Source organism: Gymnodraco acuticeps, unplaced genomic scaffold (assembly GCF_902827175.1).
Source record: "Gymnodraco acuticeps unplaced genomic scaffold, fGymAcu1.1, whole genome shotgun sequence".
Taxonomy (NCBI): Eukaryota; Metazoa; Chordata; class Actinopteri; order Perciformes; family Bathydraconidae; genus Gymnodraco; species Gymnodraco acuticeps.
In genome coordinates this window covers 931,426-952,271 of record NW_022990158.1, presented here as the reverse complement: position 1 = coordinate 952,271, position 20,846 = coordinate 931,426, and the positions used below count along the sequence as shown (strand labels likewise).

Here is a 20,846-nt window from a genome sequence, read left to right as displayed (position 1 = left end):
CAAATCCAAAACCTAGAGTGTTAAAACAGTCATCTGTGATAACGGCTTATGTTTCGGGACATGTTGCGCTGTCGGGTGCTGACCAATCACGAAGCGTCATTTCTGGTCTGGCAGCAAAAACAACCAATCACAGCAGTGCTTCTCTGGCTGGCTCTGTCCAATCACAAACAAGAAGTGTTCCCCCTAAAGGAATACCCTTTCCGTATAAGTTGAAATGCTGTGGTGTTTTCTCAAATGCTGTTTTGACTTGCACTTCAGGGCCACCATATATATGATGATTGTTGAAAATGCACTTTTACCATAAAAGGCCAGCTCGACCAGTTGGTAGACGCTCATAAAAAAAAACTGTGGGTAGTCAAAACAAATTAAAACTGTTTGTGGTTATTTGTGTCCCATTTGATACAAAAATGCAAACAAATAATTGTTCCATAGATTTTTTCTTGGTCTGGTAGTTAAAGGGTTAAAGGGAAAGGTCTCCCATTCATGGTCTATGAGGCAGCTCCATACTCAAAATTAGATTAGGCTACCTTATCGATTCCCAAATTGGGGATTTTTCTGTCACGCAGTATGCTAACAGAAATCACACAAGTTCAAACATAAAATAATCATGAACAGTCGATATATATAGGTATCAACAGTAAAACATATATGTATCAATAGAGTATCTAATACACAACGTAAAATACAGTCAGAACACTCTTTAATGTAGAACAAATATTAACATAGACTATATATATAAGTATTATTAATAAAAACAAACGTTTTAATTACGAGTGTTTAACTCCTGAGCAATGTGATCCCCTCAATCTCCACTTTTCAGTACTTTATCTTTTATAAAGGAACTCTCTGGTCAAAAATTATATTAAAAAAGAAAAGAAAGTGGTGGGTGTCCACTGTCCACTATAGGTGTGTAGTAGGGGTGTAACGGTATCCGTATTCGTCCCGTACCGTCACGGTTCGGCACACGCAGTCACACGACGAATACGCCTTTTTTTTATGAGTGGGAAAAAAGTCTGTCATTCAGGGCAGTATCCACTACACTATATATAATCCAGGGGGCGGTATTGCGCCTAAAAGCTGTTTGCCAGCCGCCCTTAAACAACAAAAGAAGAACAAGAAGAAACACAACAACAAAACGAACAAAATACAAGAAGAAGAAAAGTTAGTATGGCGAGTTCAAATAACACACAGGAGCTAGAACCCACCTGCTTCTTTTAAATCAGCTGTGTGGGAACATTTCGGGTTCCCTGTGGACTACAATAACGATGGAGTGTGTGAGTGGTGGATCGGACGAGGACGGTGTGTCGGCGTTGTTCGACAGAGGTGCGGTATGCTAATGGTAACACATGCCAAACATGCTAAATCATATCAGAAGGCATCACCCAGATTTGCCTATCACCGGAGCCCGGCAAAAGACAACAGCAGTTCAACAGCTGATCCCCGCTGTTTTTAAGAAGCCAATAGACATGAAAGCCGTGAGACCAAAATAAATAACGGAAGCTTTTGGCATATGTTTTTCAACGACTTTGCGCTCTTGAAACACTTTCTTATTATTTATGATGTCATATTTTCAAGACATTATTTTTAGCTTTACAGCTTGATGAAACCTTTTTGTTTGTCAGCCATTATAGATAATATGGCCATCTGAGTGTACTGTGTATGGTTTGTTTTTAACTGTTTAATACAGTTCATTATTCAAAAAAGAGTTCTTTATTTTTAAACTGAAACTTGCACTACTGTTCAATCATAAATAACAACAAACCTGGAATTATGCATTTGGGACTTTTTTTTGCTTTTTCTTGTTGTACCGAACTGTACCGAACCGTGACCTCCAAACCGAGGTACGAACCGAACCGTGACTTCTGTGAACCGTTACACCCCTAGTGTGTAGTGCTGCGTACCTGGACTCACATTCAGGTTCAGGTCCGGACTCAAGTCCAGAGGTTCAGGTTCAGGTCCGGACTTATAAGTCCGGACCTGAACCCATGGCTTGTGTCAAGTTGTGTGAGTAAAGTGAACTTATTGTGAGCTAATTATCAATTGAAAATTAACTCATAATCAACTCAAATTCAAACTCGTCAGGTTTATTGTGCTCCCTTCCAACTTGTGTCTACATTTCTCTACAAAGTACAAATGTAAAAAAAACACTTTTTGCCACTTAGTCTACAAATGACTTATGACAGCAACTACAGTGAACTACTACAAAGTTCAAACATTTATTTCATTTACCAAACTGAAGTAACCAAACAGTCCCTGAGCTGACTGAGCCTAAATCGTTGCTGAAAGGTAGAGTGTAGAGTAGACTATACGCATTACACTGTTACACACCTACTATACAGTATAGGCTACACTGTAGTGACTGTACAGTCAGAGTGTACTGTACTGTCTGTACACCATGTATTTTCTACAACTCTACATGTGTACATTATACAGTACATACTACATACATAGTGATGTACATGCATACTGTTAGAAATTAAAATCAATGTTGATATGGCGTAATTTTGAGTTAAATACACTATTTAATTTAAATCAGTTTTATTCTGAAAAAAACGGAAGTTCACACTATTAACTTAATACTTTTATTCTGAAAATTCTTCACTTCTGGTTAGCATTAGCATGTGGCGAAATGCTATGTTTTCAAACCGTGAATCAAAGGTGAAATGACATGTGATGTTGTACATTGAGCACACTGGGATTAGCACTCATTTATTGACGCTGAATAACGTTTATCAGGGAATGTTTAAATAACCACAGACACCAGAATATACGTAAGTGCTAGTTTTTTTGCGAGTCCAAGTACCGGTGTTGCAGTATAACTTGAGTCATGACAATTGGCGACATTCTATTATTTTCGTTATAGGAATCGGGGGCGTGTACATTGAGGACCCATTGTTGATTTACCATGTCGATCGCCTCGTTTGTCGTTTACGTTCATATTTTGCTATATCTGCCTTCCTAAGATCACTTTGATGCACATTCAGTACTCGTATGTGAGGTTGTGGGTGAGAGGTGGATATCGTGACGCTTACAGGGAGGTATCGAACATTACAAAGTAGGTGACTGTGTGGATGCCTGTTCAAAATATTGCAAACTTGAATAAATCATTTAAATTATATATTTGTGTCCGACTTTCATTTGTACATCGTTCTTAATGTGATGTATAGTAGCTCTGATAGCTGTCCATACCTTCAGACAGCCTACAAGTAAAACACAAGTCGTTTATTCACAGCACGACCGCTCATCGAGATGACTGGATCACTCATGACAAGTTGTGATCAGCTCCGATTAAATTGTGATATAAATGCTAGCTATTCTCCAGGGAGCCCGTTTTTTTAATGAAATACCTGTATCCCTCTCATCACAACAAGACTCTACACTGTGCAGGAAAAACAATTACATACATGAAAATAACCTTGATGCATGGGAATGAATCACACAAACTATCTTCCGTGGCTATACTGATATGTCACAGTAACGGTCAACCACAGAAACGTAAGTCCAGCGGGGCACAAGTTGAATACATATAATACAGTAGTTCTATTATGCCTTTAAGCCTATACGTTTAACCCATAAGAACCCGGACCCATTTCTACTTTTGGGGAAATTAAGGGGAACGTCATTTAGACTAAATAGACCACCTAGAACACATTTCTGACAAGTAACCCCCCCTAGTGTCAAATATCTGAAATGTGACATATGTGTCACATTTACGCACTATAGGTGTGTGTGTGTGTGTGTGTGTGTGTGTGTGCGTGTGTGTGTCTTTGTGCATGTGTGTGTAGAATGGAAGCCTTCGCCGTCCCGAGTCAAAGCGGTGTCAGCCTTTATCAATATTTGACTGCATGACCACAGGATGGATGAATCTTTAATATGACCTTGGAGCACAACAAAGACATGGAGACATGGGGGACAAGACATAGAGAGACAGAGAAAGAGAGGGATATGATGGGGGAGGGAGGGAGAGAAGAAGACCAGTTGAAAGGTTGAGGGCTCAACTTCCTGGTTTGATTTTGCTCTGAATATCATGCAAGACTGTACAGAACATGATTCAAAGACACATAGAGGTGAACATGATGGGAACATATGTATACTTTACTTCCATTTCCCCTCTTTTAGAGTCACAATCACCCTCCACCTCTTGTAAAGCCGATTAGACAGAGAGACAGCAAGCTGACAGAGAGGACAGAAGGACACTGCAGAAAGGAGGGAGACAGAATGTGCAAGAGTGGGGATCGAAGGAGAGGAGAACAAGAGTACATTTAGCAGCAAAGTGAAAAAGAGAAGTGTTGCAGGGTTTGAATTAAGCAACAAGGGCTTAATAGAGCGATAGTGCTTTCATTATGTATACTTAGCCATTTAGATAGACTGTTAAAACCTACTTCTCAAATCATTCAGTGTAATAAGATGTTCTATAAGGACTGACAATACGTAGGCTAATGTTGGAGTATTACTTTATCTTTAATAAAAAAAACGATGTTATATATTTGGTGGACTTTTGTACTTTATCATACATTGTTACAACCAGGGTCATGCCGTCATTGCCCCTCGGTCTGGCCGTGAAGCACCGAAAATAATTGTACGTCCCACGGCCACCACTGTTAACATCTCGAAGTTGCTTTAAAAGCGTCAGAACAGTGGTTTCTGAACTGCATTATGCTGCGTTCACAACGGACGCGATGCGAATATTCTCATCGCTCTAACCGCTGGAGTTTCACCGCGGCTGTCAGCTGTGTTTACTCCTGTCACTCAAACAGGACGCGCTGGAGAGGGGTTTATATCCATGTAAATACTGCTAAATACTACGACAAAATTAACCGATTTTACCGTGATTTAATTGTAATACACGTTTCAAAATGATGCCAATGTTAAATACTGATAACGGTTAGAAAAAACCATGCTTTGACAAGTGTGCACACAAGACGGCAGGCGAAACACTTTTAAAATGCATGTTCTCTGAATGGAGCGATCTCCATTCGATCAGATCAGAAACTAACCTGTAGCTGCTCCGTCCAAACTCACAACAACGTCCTAAAGACACCATTAAAGTAGCGACTGTATTCGCCATGACACAGACAGTCTTTGTTTTGTACGTGTTTAACTTTTGTATAGTTTCTGAACAGATATGAGGAGCTGTGAGGAGTTGATGCACTGCTGAATGATGTATGTGCAGAGTATATCTGAAATTGAATATATTTATTACATATTAATATAATTTTAGAGTATTTCATTTTATACACGGTAATAGGAGATATAGGCCTATAGGATGATATCATGTTTGACATTATTGATATTAAAAAAGTGATTTGTTTTCCATGTCATTCGTGTGTTTTTCTTATCAAAAAGTGAAGTTATTTATTTGTAAGCTCCAAATCCAAATGTTTCCCTCAATGGCCTTTGTGCCCTGGCATCTGGCCTTTGCACACTGAAAAAACGTGTGACACCAAAGGCCAAATGGCCTTGCCCCTAAAATGACGAAAATCCAAGCCTGGTTACAACCGATGTAAAACCTAGAAAGATCTAGAAATCTCTCATGAATAGTGTTGTCTGCCTTTTGGGAGTCAACGTTGGGGTTTACTGCCAGAAGCTCTCTTGACTTAACTTTTTATAAATGTTTAGGCCACATTTTTACGATACATTTTTTAGATTTTGGCTGTTCATGTGCAATTTTTTTTGTTTTATAGATATATTTATGCGACAGTTCACGTCCGTGATTCATAATTGCCCAACAACTCATTTTGAGTTAATAGGCAAGTGGTTTTGGTTGGTTAGAAACAACTCCAAGACTCAAGATGCATATGACATTTATAAAACATTTAAAAAAAGATATCAGGAGAGCAGAAAGTTTAAACATAAAAACAAAAACGGCGAAACAAGAAAAATACATGTCCTCTGTACGAAGCAGGTTTGACTAAAGCCAATGCAGTAGCACTCACAATGGTTTGACTGATTGAAAGCTAATGTCCTTGCTTTTTTAAAGTTTGTTTTCATTGTTGAATCCACTTCAGTGCTTTCGATAAACACATCAGCTATATGAAACCTAATTTGATTTAATGAAGATCTCAACTGGCAGAGAGAAATCCAATTCAAGTACAGCATTTTCCTTTTAGAGCATTGCTGCCAAGAACACATTTCACAATATGAAAGACATCCACTTTTTTGTATGGATGAATGGGCCCTGTTGCTAAGTGCTACACTAGACTTTGTTAATGACTTTAACAAAGTGTGAGGTGTAACTGTGGTACAGCTTCAAGCATGACAAATACATTATCAGTGGCTGTAGAGCGGGTTAGCATTGGTATGGGACAATACAGTCCTCTCTATCCCGTTCCCTATTCCACTGTACCAGGCTACACACACACACACACACACACACACACACACACACACACACACACACACACACACACACACACACACACACACACACACACACACACACACACACACCACACACACACACACACACACACACACACACACACACCACACACACACACACACACACACACACACACACACACACACACACACACACACACACACACACACACACACACAGATAGTGGAGTCTGGAGAGGCTCTGCCACAAAGGCTTCTCCTGAGAGAAAACTGGTGTCCTTGTTCTGGAAGAGCTGAAACAGCACTTTCAGTTGTGTTAGTTTGGGAGGAGAAGATAACACATTTGGTTATCATGTTGCTCTGGTCTCAGAAGGTGCACTGCCCAATGCAGAGGACGGTGTGTAACATCACAACTAATTGGTGAAGAGTCATGAAAAATAAAGCCCTAAACAAGTGTCCAAATGATGTGGTATAAAAACAGTAATAAATGAAAATATAGGCTGAAAAGTCATCATAAATAGAACAGGCTATTGAGAGCAACAAAAACATAAAAAGAAGCAGCTATATACAGTGCTTAGTGTTAGGGAAATAATTGTCCTAGATATGACATACAGGACCAACCCTGACGTCTGTTTATCTCCTTTAAGGACATAGGCTGCTTCAGCCATAATGTTATTGTTCCCATTCTGTGACCGGTCAACACTAGGTCACAGATGGTCTGTTGTTGTGGGTGCACTGGGACACTTCCTTCTTTGTTGTTTGTGGACTCCAGGGTATGACATCTTCGAGGCCATAAGTGATGGACGCAAGTGACTCAGTGTGCCCAACTGTTTAAACTATCTTATCAAAATATGTTGATTACTCTCTGTGAAACCAGTTAAATGGGCTAACGACAGAGAGGCGCTCCAGAATTGACGTGGCAACCCACCCGTGCAGTCTCACCGTGATTGCTGTGACTTGTGATGTGAACTCTCCGGCCGTAACTCCAAATAAATCATCAGTGTTTGACATCAAAGCTCCTGCTCTACCGTGTCTCCTTCCTGAGTCGGTGACTCCCACTGCATTGCTACACAGAAGTTTCCCTTACAACTGCTCTTTGCTAATGTTGCTACAGTTTAAGCTACACGTAATAGCTCAATTAGAGCGAGCTGAAGTGCACACACTCACAAACAGACACACAAACACACACACAAACACAGCCACATGCAGTATGGAAAAAAGTCAAGTGGATCTCTTTATATGACAAAGCCACTTGTGTTAATTAGTCACGCCGGGAAGAGACGTCAGTTAGGAGTGCTGTAAACACATTTCATGCTATGTCATCACAGGCACACACATACAGTATGCACACACACATACACACCGTGACATTATGTCCTACCACATAGGTGTTATGTCACATCTGCACGTCACAAACATGTCTGAATGTTTCCAGACTGGCTGCTAATGCTCACAACCGGCCCACTCAGTCATTTTTTTTTGTCACCTATTACAGCAGCGGTATCAACTCTAGCTTGTCCCAACATCTAGTTTGTATTAAAGCCTTTATGAAAGATCAACATTCGCTGTGATTAACTGCATAAACAGGGATTGACCATGTCTACCAATTGCTCTGTTGTCAAAATGGCCCCATTTACAGTAAGTTTGTCTTTCTAAGTGTATTCATATCAAATTAAGATGTGATGCCATACACTTTGGTTAGTGTAAGGGGCATACACTGTATGTGTCTGGTTTGGCTAATTGTCCAATCTGATTGCACGTGTCCTGTTTTTTTAGTTGCTATAATGCAGGATGGCGGTTCTGCAGCAGAAGCTGTTTGGGAGAAAGATCTAAAGTTTTTTTAAAGTTAAGCTATCAGGTCATCCTTACAACAACCCACACAAACTAAGCCCTTCCTGGAAAGAGCAACGGCCTTTGAAGTCAATTTTTGTAATGGCCAAATAGTGGAATTACAGTTTCTGGGTCAATCCAGCCTGTCCTCCTCCAAAAAACGACCAAATAGGTTGATTGTTCAGCAGCTTATTACGACCTATAGTCATGTTTGAACGTTTAGCACCTCTAGTAGTCGTGTAAGAAACAACAATTTGCGGCAATTGAAAACACTCCGGAGGTTCGTATATTCACAAATAACCCTCTCTGGAAAATCCTAAATTGTAGAATAGTTTGGCCATTAGCATGCTTTCATTCGATTTCAATTCCAAGGCAATTTGAGAGCTGTCCAAATAACTATAGCAAATGCTCCTCTCACTGTTATTGGCTGTTATACAGTAGGCCATCATTGATGCAACTACTAGCCTTACTGAATTGTTGTCTAAGTTTTCTTCTGAAATCATATTATTGGGTGATTTAAATTGGGACTGGTTGAGTGATAAATCTTCATAGTTTAAGCAGGTTTGTGATTCTTTGAACTTAACTCAGCTTATTGATAGTCCCACGAGAATAAACCCTGCCAAACCCAATAACGATACCCTTATAGATGTCATTCTAACAAATGCAGCTCATACGTATGTGTCTGTTTGTGTTTATTGCTTGCGTTAGGAGACTAAGTTGCCCAAAGCCAAGGGCCTTATTGTGCTCAGGCGCTGCTTCAAACACTTCTCTGAGCAGGCTTTCCTACACGATCTGACGGAGGTTAAATGGCACTTCATAGCGTTAATTCCATCTGTCGATGTTGCCGTCCAATTCTTTATTGATCACTTTTTATCGATTATTAATAGACACGCCCCCCTTAGAAAATTCAGAGTTAAGAATAGGAACACTCCATGGTTTAGAGAACTATCTGATCTAATTCATGATCGAAATAAGCAATGGTCCTTAGCTAGAAAGTCTAACACTAGTGATGACTGGCTTCTTTTTCGTGTCCTCAGAAATAAATGTTCAGCCCTTATTAAAAAAGCTAAAGCTGATTACTATCTGAGCTTAACCACTGATTGTTTTAATGACCATTCGAAGTTCTGGAAAACAATTAAATCACTTCAGAACAAGAAGGTTTCTAGTTTCCCACAAAAACTGAAGGTCAGTGATTCTTGTATTTCAGATTCAGATGATATGTCTAATGCTTTCAATGCTCACTTCAAAAAGGCTGGTCACATTTTTGATGAGCAAAGTCATGACTCTCTGCATGGTCGTACTCACAGCCCTAGTCAAGAGATGAACTCCCCTGTTTTTGATTTCGCTTCTTTCTCTGTCTCTGAGGTCTTACAGGGTCTGCACTCAATTGATCCTAAAAACTGCCGGGCCTGACGGCCTAGATCCTTTCTTTTTACAAATTGAAGCTCAGATCATAGCTCAACCAGTTACTGATATTTATAATCTCTCCCTGTCCACTCACACACTGCCAGCTGTGTGGAAGCAAGCTCTTGTATCGCGCCTCTTGATCCCACTGAGTTGAATAACTATCGTCCTATCTCAAATTGAAATTCACTCTTGGCTTCCTTTACAGACTTAAAGGTTGTTTTTCAACTTCTTCCCGTAAAAGGTTGGTCTCTGGCTTATTCCTGTCCCAGCTGGACTACGGTGATACCATTTATAGATTTGCCTGTCCCACTGTTTTGGCCAAACTTGACCCACTCTACCATGCTGCACTGCGTTATATCAAATGCACCCTATAGGACTCATTGCAAACTGTATAGCCTAACTGGATGGTCCTCACTCACTACGCGTAGGATGCAGCATTGGTTTTTATTAATGTATAAAGCCATTTTAGGTAAGCTTCCACTGTATATATGTGCCAGATTTGCTCCAGTTTGTGACTCTTACAACCTCAGATCCAGTGCCTGGATACGGTTCCAGGTTCCTGCTGTGCGGACTGAGGCTGAGAAAAGGAGTCTTTTTTATTATGGTCCTTGGTCTTGGAATGACCTTCAATCACGCCTCAAACTGAGGGCACTTGTCTCAATAGCCTGTTTTAAATTGAAGCTGTCTGAGGTCCTTACCACCAGCTGCTCTTGCAGTAATAAGCAGTGCACCTTTCTTACTGTCCTAATGTGCACAATGTAGTGACTGCTTTTCGTCTTTTTGTTACTTAGTTGTGTTCTCTGTATTTTATAACACATGTGTAACGTTGCTGCCTTCTTGGCCAGGTCAGCATTGTAAATGAGATTTTATCTCAATGCTTTTTATCTGGTTAAATAAAAGTAGATTGTGGAGTCTGCAGGGTTAGAGGAAACACTAGTGTGCTTGCTCTATTTGGCCCAGGGATGGGGAAGGGATTTTATTACCCCACAGTCAAACTATTCTGGCTTCATGCGCCACTGAGCAACTTGAATGAACAGGACCCAGCCTCCATCACTGTATCCAGTTCTGTTTATACATCCTAAAAAGTGTTTTCCTAACTAATGCAACTAAGTCAATTAAAATGATAGTTCAATATTTCACTGATGAGGGATTAGATAACATCTTTAACACCATGTTGTGCTTTCTGGATGATCGGAAGACGTGTATTCAAATCAAGAGTCTATTACAGTAAAAGTAACTTGAGCTATAATTTTAACAGACCCTGTAAGAAATGCTATCATTTATATTTATATAGTTCAATTTCTCAAATCCGGAATGTATTCAAAGAGCCAAGGATGTCAGATGCTCTACCGATTGTAAAGCCATTTATACATATTAAGACAAGGAAAAACTCACCCCCAAAAACTAGAGACTTTATCTTCAGACTATTTAGTTATGAGAGGAGTAAAGATTACATATTATGTAAATAAGATTACATTTTTTAGGAGTGTTCTGCAAAAATGCTACAATCCAAAACTTTAAAAATGTACTTTACGCTGTGATAGTTTCACCAAAATAAAAAAGTACATGTTTAGATCTCTGGAAAAACACAACTAAACTAACTTGCAAATACAACTGGGGGAAAAAAACATAATGTAACTTATGTATTGAAAGTCTGAAACTACCTGTACCTTTCAGTTTCCAAGAAAAACCAAGGTGTTTCCCTGTCTGGCTCCAGCTGCTGTAGTACAACAGGAGCTTATACATGTTAAATATATCTCATCCTCTTGTCCTCTGCCACTGTCTGCATTCTCCACCATAGTGAATAAGTCATTTGCCTTTTTGCCTTCAGCACTTTTTCTCCTGTATAGTTTAAAAAACTGTTTAAGCATGGGATTGATCTAAATGTACGTTTTTAACTGAAGTCACTGTTTTACAGAGTCTTTGCGCAGCAAAGTTGATCACAGCCAAGCGTAAAAACCACGTGCATCAACGTTTTACCAGAGAATGTGTCTGCATAGAGAACAGAAGTTAAGAATATGCTAAACTTAAGATGCTTTGGAATGCAAAATTAGATGTAGCATGCAGATAGAGTGAGGGACCGACGTGTGTGTGTGTGTGTGTGTGTGTGTGTGTGTGTGTGTGTGTGTGTGTGTGTGTGTGTGTGTGTGTGTGTGTGTGTGTGTGTGTGTATTTGCGAAAAGACAACTAGAAGTGTGTTTTGTCCTTATTGTCTCCCTCAAAACCAGTGAGCTCACACAAATAAACAGCTTCATTACTTCACAATGCAAATATGTCTCACACTATGATAAAGCATGACATACACACACACTCACACACAAACACACACTGTTATCTTTGCTCTGCTTTGCATGCGTGGAGTTAAGTCACGATAAGATCATAGCGAGGCCTAATCGTTCTTTGATCTCAGGTTTTAGCTGCGTCAAAAAAACACACTCGGAGACACACCTGTTCTTACGCATACATACAAGGGCATTCACTGGCACTCAATCACCCTGACACACACACACGTGGGAACATACACACACGGCAAACCATCTGCATCAGCACATCATGTGATTTAAAGACTGTTAAGACAAAGCAGGTGCAATAAATGTTACTGTGTAGGTTGTACGCCACGAAGCCAAGTTGCAGTTTATATCCATGTTTGTATGAAATGTCATCACTACATTATGTTGTCCCTTTGGATCGTTGTGTGACATTGTGATCATTAACATAACATTCATTTAATTATGGACAAAAACACGTTTTAGAGGTCACGGCAATCTTGACCTTTGACCATCATCATGACCATTGGGCCAGAATAAAAAAATGTAACCAAAGGCATTCCAGATATGAGAATGGTATAAATGTGAAGTCAAGGTGACTTTGACCTTTGACCACGAAAATATATACAAAAAAACACAAAATACTTAGGAGAGCTGATCCGATTTTGGATAAGATCACTTTGACATCACAAATATCTGATCAGTTTCTTTTACATCTACATTATCCGTCTTTTTTCATATATGTATTATTTTTGAAAATGTTTCCACTCATTTATTTATTTCTATTTGTAATATTCTATCTCAAGTTTTCTTTCTATGTTTTGGCTTTGTAGATACAGCTGAATGAAAATGAAAGAACTGTGGATAAAAGTGTGAATACATTTGTATAATCTGAAATATAATCTGTGAGCAAGTGAGAAAAACTAATTAACTGAAGGTGTTCCTGAGATATTGCAAAGACACATGGAAGAGCAAAATAAAGTTTGAAAAAAGAATACCATTTATCAATTAAATGTGTTGGGAACACACAGAACATAGTGTTGTAATGTGAGAAGGTCAATACATTTCCATTTAAACATGGAATACATCTAATCACCAAGTATTGAGTAGGACAACAGAGTACAGAGGACCACTTTCTTGCTTTATGTTTGATGTGTTTGTCTCTCTCCTCCTCTCTTGCTGAATAAGCCCAGCAGGGATCCAGATAAGAGTCTGTGTTATCTTTCTTCCCGCCATCTCTCCTAATCTATTGGTTTTGTCTGAAGCGGTTCAAATCTGGCCTTGACTAAGTCAATTATGGCCCTGTTTAAATATAATAGACCATAACGCAGGGTATGAGTTATGGCTGGGCTAGCTTGTGACTGTCAAGTTGCCACAACAGGGGCTTTCCCCCGGGTTGTTTAGCGTTCAGTTGTAGGAAAAGACCCTTTAACAAGTCCACTGTTCCTTATTACCGCGTAAGAACATTTCTTTTTTACCATGTTTTTCACTAGCCAAAATATAGCATTTCAATTTACATTACCGCTGATTACGGATGCTCCTTGCTAACCAAGCTAGCTAGCTAGCACTTCTGTATAAATGTGCCAGAAGTTATTTTATTAGTTTAATCCTTAATACATTATGTTGTAATTCCCTCGTTTTGATATTACATCTGTAATAATCAGTACAGAGTGGTATGGATGAGTCTCAAGAGGAAAAGAAGAATAATTATAATCCAATTAGACACATTCTACTCTATTTGCTACTCTGTGCTTGGACCAAGCCCACCCATTGTATTCAATTACCAGCACATAATGCATTCTGTCCTGTTGCCTTGGATCCTGCAACTGCTGTATACTTCATGCTGTGGCTTGTTTACGACAAGTTGTAATATGCATTCTTCATGATGCGACTTCCATTTGGAGCCAAGATGGATGGTTGTCAACATGTCCACACACTCTTCCCATGCAGAAAGATGTGCATTCAACTCTCATTGACTTTGCCTTAGTTTGTGTATCTGGGTGTTTTATTGGCAGAGACATACTGTGGAAACTAAAAACACCAATGCTGCTGAAGTGTTTATGATACAGAAGATCCGGTATAACTCCGTCAATGTGTGTGGCTCCATACTGTAGCTCGCATTATTTTCCTGTCAATATGTATGAAAAACACTTTAAAGTGCGTCCTCACCTACCACAAATCATCCCTCCGCTGTGTCTCATCACAATTTGTCCTCTTTCTTCTGCAGCGGGTGCTACATCAAAACACAGCGGGGTGACTGACAAAAAGGAAATGGTAGTTCCTATCCATATGGTGACCATTTACACACACACACAAAGACACACACACACACACACACACACACACACACACACACACACACACACACACACACACACACACACACACACACACCAGAAGCAGCGAGGGAAACATATCTAACAGCCTATCTTTAGTGGACTGTATCGGTCGCCCACATAAATGTCCGCTTGGCTCTGCTCTGATCACATAATTGCTCTGTGCACACCTCTCCCACACACACACAAACAAAGAAGGAAAGTGCACATCCAGAGAGCATACACTGAAGCACACTTAGGGAGCTCACACACACACACACACACACACACACACACACACACACACACACACACCACACACACACACACACACACACACACACACACACACACACACACACACACACACACACACACACACACACACACACACACACACTTAACATCTGGATATATACAACACCCACATATACAGTCCAATGTTAGATATGACATGAAGTGGAGCAGGTATGCCTGCCAGTGTATGCACACACATACACAGCAAACAAAAACTCCCACCACTCTCCCACACAGTCAGAATGTGGAGTGTGTGAAAGATAAAGACAGAAAAAGATGGGACTGAGCAAGAAATGCAGCAAAACAACAGAACAGAATTGTGTTGTATTATTTTTACTTGCCGCCTTTTGTCTATTTGTTGTCCAATTCCTGTTGGAGGTTTTGCGTCATAATATTTTATGTGGGTGGCCTCGACGCCATTTTAGCAAATTCCTTTACACCACATCAATAAATCATAGTAAAAGGCTGTTGTTCTGACCTTTGAATTTCTTTTCAAGCAGAAATCTTAAAGCTTCTGCAAAACATACTATATTTACATTTTTGCTGAACAGGACATTATCATAAATGGGCCCCAATAAGTTTTCTGTTGTGGATCATTAAAGGCCCAATCAAAATGTTATTTATATTTGTACATATATTATAGATATAAATAATAATAAAATATATATATTTCTTACCTGAATAAACGTTATCATTAATAATGTAATAGGTAACATACAAGAAAAGTAAGAATACTTTTTTGGATCTTGTGAATTCAAGTTAGATTCCGGCATTTGAAGAAATGTGCTTTTTATCTTTCTTGCTGAGATTTATACAAGGAAAGGGAAACCAATGTCATGTCCCTACAGTAAAATAGCTTAGCTAGTTAGCTTAGCTTATCACAAAACACTGGAAAAAAGGGAAAATTGATATCCTAGTTAATAGCGTTCCATCTGAAGGTAACACAATTAACCTACCATTACCTCTAAAGCTTAATATTTAAAAAGACACATGTCATTTATACAAAGTTGCATTAAACTCTTTTGGTTCGGGCATCTCATTTGAAGATGCCCATTGAGCGCCTGTTTATTCAGCCGAAATGCAGTGCACTCATTTAAATGACTGATGGGACTACATTTGCTAGAATGTCTGAACCCTGCTGCATCCAAATCCATTTATGAAAACAAAGGGGGTTGTGTGATGGACTTTTCCTCCAGCTGTCACCAGATTCTGACTCCAATGTTGTTAAATCCTGATTGGTGCACTACTAGAGTTTGTGATAAGACTAGTACAACCCACCAGTAATAAGGGAAAACACAGAGAAAAGATATGAATACACAACACGCTATGGTTAAATGTGTTACACCTTTGGTCAGACAATAGAGTGATAAGATCCCACCTCACATAGTAAGAAACACATTGATAAAAATGGTTTTGGGGCCTTTATACATCAAATAGACCTGTGTAGTTATTACAGCAGCTTGTTTAAGCCATGGGATGGTTTTCTTAGGCTGTGTGTGTGTAATTACAAAAGGATCTTTAAAGCATTGTTATGGTTGCCCTTCAATTCCCTCCATTAAAACATCAGGACCTGCACTCTCACTTAGAGGCAGGCAAAATAGGTAGCAGGATTACATTAGAGGAAAATCAATTCTATCTGGATTGTTATAATTAGATGACCTGAGTTTGCCAAGAAGTCGGTAAGTCATTTTCTCTGTTTTTATAACTTTCAAGACTTGGCAGTGGTTCATGAAAATGAAATTACAAATGCTGTGGGTGATATTTATAATTACAAAATGTGTAAAACTGCAGATCAAGTATTCAGTGTAGCATGAATGACGATGTGTGAACACAAAGCAGCAATGCGTTTATATCTGTCACACATACTCCACTCACTATGCAGTACCATACAAAGTGTTATTGAGACTGCATGCCAAACATCAATAGACCAAATCACTGCTGCTTCGTCGAGCTGATCAACAAGAAACAACAAATCGATCCCTGATAAAAGACCATCAGTCGATCTGTCATCAGCCGGATGCTGATACACAAATGAGCTAAACGGCAGCAACAATGACAGCAGCAGTAAGACAGTCAGACGGCTGATCTTTACACACCCTCAGCAGGAAAAATGAAATGCAACGAAACAGAAGGACAGCAATCTGAGATCTGTTATGGAGTTTAGAGAGAAGTGGGACAAGAGAAAAGTAGAGTGGTGATGGTGAGAAGGAAAGAAATAGCAAAGTAGAAGTACATATTCCGTTGTGTCACGGCAAGAGGTGTCAATGCATCATGTAATGGGAGAAGACATTGTTGGGGTAGTGTGAGTAAAAAACAATATGTTGCATAGTCATTGTATTCGAGAAAAGACTGAAGAGTAACGAAAAGATGTAACAAAAAAAAAGGTAATATCAGTAAGAGGCATACAAAAGGACTTTCGAGGACAGAAAGTCTCATTTTCAACAAAACGACACAGCTGGGGCTCGTAGACAACAAACACAGAGGCTGTTCCTCCTACCTGAGTTCCTCTTGGAGATGTACTTGACATCGTCACAGGCTCCCAAGGCGAGGAGGAGGAGGAGGAGGAGGAAGAGGAGGGATAAAGAAGTCATCTCTCTAGTCTCCCCTGGTACCTTAAGAGAAAATGTGAACGTTTTAGAGAACATGTATATTTCTTATTTTCATTGGCAGTATCAGGAGAACATAACCCAAAGGCACAGAGATCATAGATTGAAGTGGACGTGGTTAATGTGATGTTTACCATTAGTTTGTGGAGTGCCGTTTTGAAGCATTTTTTGGCATTTTGATTCGTCGCAATCTGAGTTTTGAAGCCATCTGGTTTATGAAGCCAGATGTGACTTAACAGGGTGAAGCTTAGTGCAACCCAATAATGGAAAAGATGAACAAAGGTGAACAAAATGTTACAATTAACCGTTATAAACTCACAAAAAGCTGTGAGGAGTTCAAGTTCCAAGATAGAAAGACACCCAAATAACGCTGTGGTAGCAGATTGTCACAAGCTAGCCCACACTAAAGAATTATCTCTTTTATCGTCCAATACTGAAAATGGAACCATCATTTTACAACATATTATATTGAAGAAGTTAGGAAGCTAGTGATTGAGTCCATCCAGATACTGTTAACACAATTACAAGAGACACTATCATAACAGTGTGATGAACATCATACTTCTGTTTTAGTCTTGTTTTGTTTTGACATGATTTCAAATTGATGTCAAAGTGTCTGTATCTCTCATTCTTTACAAGTTACAGATGAAAAGAACAAAGTGAGCCCCAAGTGGTGCAGTGTGTGACCCTGTGTGCTGTACAAATTGAAAAACAAAACACTTTATTACAAGTATGGCCATGATGAAAGCACAACACATATTAATATTGATCTGAAATGCAGGTACTCATGCTGCTTTTGAAAATATCAATTTTTTCAACTGATTAAATTCACAATACAAAAACTGAATTAGATTCGACCATAGGCCAGGAATTACAAAGGCTGCAGAATGTTTTACACACACACGCAAACAAGCACGCATACAATCACACACACTCTTTGAGCCAACAATGTGAAATCACACTGATAGACCACAATCCGATTTGTCTTATGCTTTTGTGTACAAACGGCAGTGTATGTCCCCACACAGACACTCACACACACAACCAGGGAGAGATGGAAGAAGCAGATGCCAGCAGTTATTCCATTGTATTTTACACACTCAAAATCTATCTTGACTGCTGATTGAAATCACATTTGATTCACATGAGCAGTGGGACAGTCCGTGATAGATCCTAGTGGAGTGTAGATTTGTGAGCCACAGTCATTTGCCTTTAAAGTAGGACAATGAAATGATGGGATGGGGATCTACAACTGGAACCAAATGGATGTGAAGAACAAAGCCGAGAGAACAAAAACATGATAAAGGATAGTGTACGATGTTGCAAATAGCAGTTGTAAAATCTTTATCTTTGCTGGCTTTAAAGGCATCTGGCCTTTCATCACTTGAAAGGACAGTCATTTTCTTTGTCTGTTAACCTCCTAATGTAGTGTGTCATGCCATCATCTTGATAGTGTCACAGGTGCATCTCAAATCATCGATTCGTTAGACAAACAACACCAACGTAAGGAAATCATTTCTGATTGGTTGAGTGAAGGTCAAAGCCACAGCATACAAACATGTCTGCCTATTATCACTTTATTACACAGTACATTTTGAAGAATAATGTGGTTTTCAGCATTGATATCAATACTTAAACAGCACTGTATTTTGATATACACATTAAAAAAACCATTATTTAAATATATTGTATTGTAGTACATTTGTATTGAATATTTGTATATGATTTTATTTTAAAATGGAGCAACTGCCTCAAAACCCAATCTCTGCCTGTGATAAATTATTCTGATTCTGATGATTCACAGTAAAACAATTAAACACAAGTCGCAGTAAGCCATGAGCGCTCAATACAATGACACCGAAACCAAAGACGCTAGAAATCAGCCATAGTTAGTCACCTGAGTTGTCCCTTCTTGGTTGCTTATTAAAAGGACAATGGTCCTCTCTCTTTCAAACTTGAAGTCTCGTCGTATCAGTAAGCAGTATGCGTATCTTTAAAGTATCAGAGCCCTGACATAAAACAGTGGAGCATAATACTTTCATTTAAATTGCATTAATACAAAAGTATTATGCAGTACTGCAGTTCAGTGCTTTTAGTTTGGAGGCTTGGCTGCAAACTAAGTTTCTCTTGCTTTTACAGAGCAATACAACATGAGGCCAGCCAGAGCAATACAACATGAGGCCAGCCAGAGCAATACAACATGAGGCCAGCCAGAGCAATACAACATGAGGCCAGCCAGAGCTATACAACATGAGGCCAGCCAGAGCAATACAACATGAGGCCAGCCAGAGCTATACAACATGAGGCCAGCCAGAGCAATACAACATGAGGCCAGCCAGAGCAATACAACATGAGGCCAGCCAGAGCTATACAACATGAGGCCAGCCAGAGCAATACAACATGAGGCCAGCCAGAGCAATACAACATGAGGCCAGCCAGAGCTATACAACATGAGGCCAGCCAGAGCAATACAACATGAGGCCAGCCAGAGCAATACAACATGAGGCCAGCCAGAGCTATACAACATGAGGCCAGCCAGAGCTATACAACATGAGGCCAGCCAGAGCTATACAACATGAGGCCAGCCAGAGCTATACAACATGAGGCCAGCCAGAGCAATACAACATGAGGCCAGCCAGAGCAATACAACATGAGGCCAGCCAGAGCTATACAACATGAGGCCAGCCAGAGCTATACAACATGAGGCCAGCCAGAGCTATACAACATGAGGCCAGCCAGAGCTATACAACATGAGGCCAGCCAGAGCTATACAACATGAGGCCAGCCAGAGCTATACAACATGAGGCCAGCCAGAGCTATACAACATGAGGCCAGCCAGAGCAATACAACATGAGGCCAGCCAGAGCAATACAACATGAGGCCAGCCAGAGCAATACAACATGAGGCCAGCCAGAGCTATACAACATGAGGCCAGCCAGAGCTATACAACATGAGGCCAGCCAGAGCAATACAACATGAGGCCAGCCAGAGCAATACAACATGAGGCCAGCAGGAGCAATACACAACCCAGTCTCATGGCATTTCGTGTTCACCAACACGATTTTTAATCTATTGATTCGTGTTCACCAACACGATTTTCCCATTTTTTTCGTGTTGCACAGCACGATTTTAAAAGCAATGTATTTCTACTGGTAATGACGCTCATGGAAGCACGGCATTCGTTTGTGTCGGCTGCCCTTAAAGGCAATGTGAGCGTCCATTCTCATTGGATAACGGAGAATTGTACACCCGGAAGTAAGTATTCTCCTTACTGTCGATTGATTTTACAGTGATATCTGCACTACTCATCGACTAAAAAACACCAGATTATCCTTGTTAATTACACAACATTGATTGGTTTAAATTGTGTGCAATGCTTTTGTATTTTTCCCCTTCGATTCGGAGAAACAAATATGTTTTCAGAGTAAAGGATAGCAGAAGACACTACACTACCCAGAATCCCCAGCTATCGTTTGGACTACACCATGTGCTCTGTTTGACAAACCCCGTGATAGTCCTCAAGCTCTGTGATTGGAGAGTGTGCTCCGAGGGTTACGCCGATTCTCGAACAGCACTTGAAATGGGATGGAACCACGCAGACTGTCCAAAACTGGATTTGAACGGGTCCACCGCGTCCCCCCCTCCCCCACCCCGTCCCCAGAACTACACATGCTGGCTATTCTGTTTCGCAACATGTTCTCTATCTATGGCACGTCTCTACTGGGAGTTGTAGTTTTAAAAGACGTTTTCGTATTTCCCATAATAAGAAGTTGCCAGTATTG

The 20,846-nt window shown here is 40.0% G+C and overlaps 1 protein-coding gene across 7 annotated transcripts in view; it reads right to left on the bottom strand.

Moving 5' to 3' along the window:
- il1rapl2 (interleukin 1 receptor accessory protein-like 2) overlaps window positions 1-20,846 on the bottom strand; it is a 608,994-nt gene that overhangs the window by 475,291 nt on the left and 112,857 nt on the right. For 6 of the 7 annotated variants that reach the window (XM_034217408.1, XM_034217411.1, XM_034217412.1 and 3 more), the window contains exon 2: window positions 16,956-17,070. In XM_034217408.1, the coding sequence (XP_034073299.1) occupies window positions 16,956-17,049 (94 nt within the window). In that variant the 5' untranslated portion in view covers window positions 17,050-17,070. The remainder of the gene's footprint in view (window positions 1-16,955; window positions 17,071-20,846) is intronic. The other variant, XM_034217409.1, reaches the window with a different exon arrangement.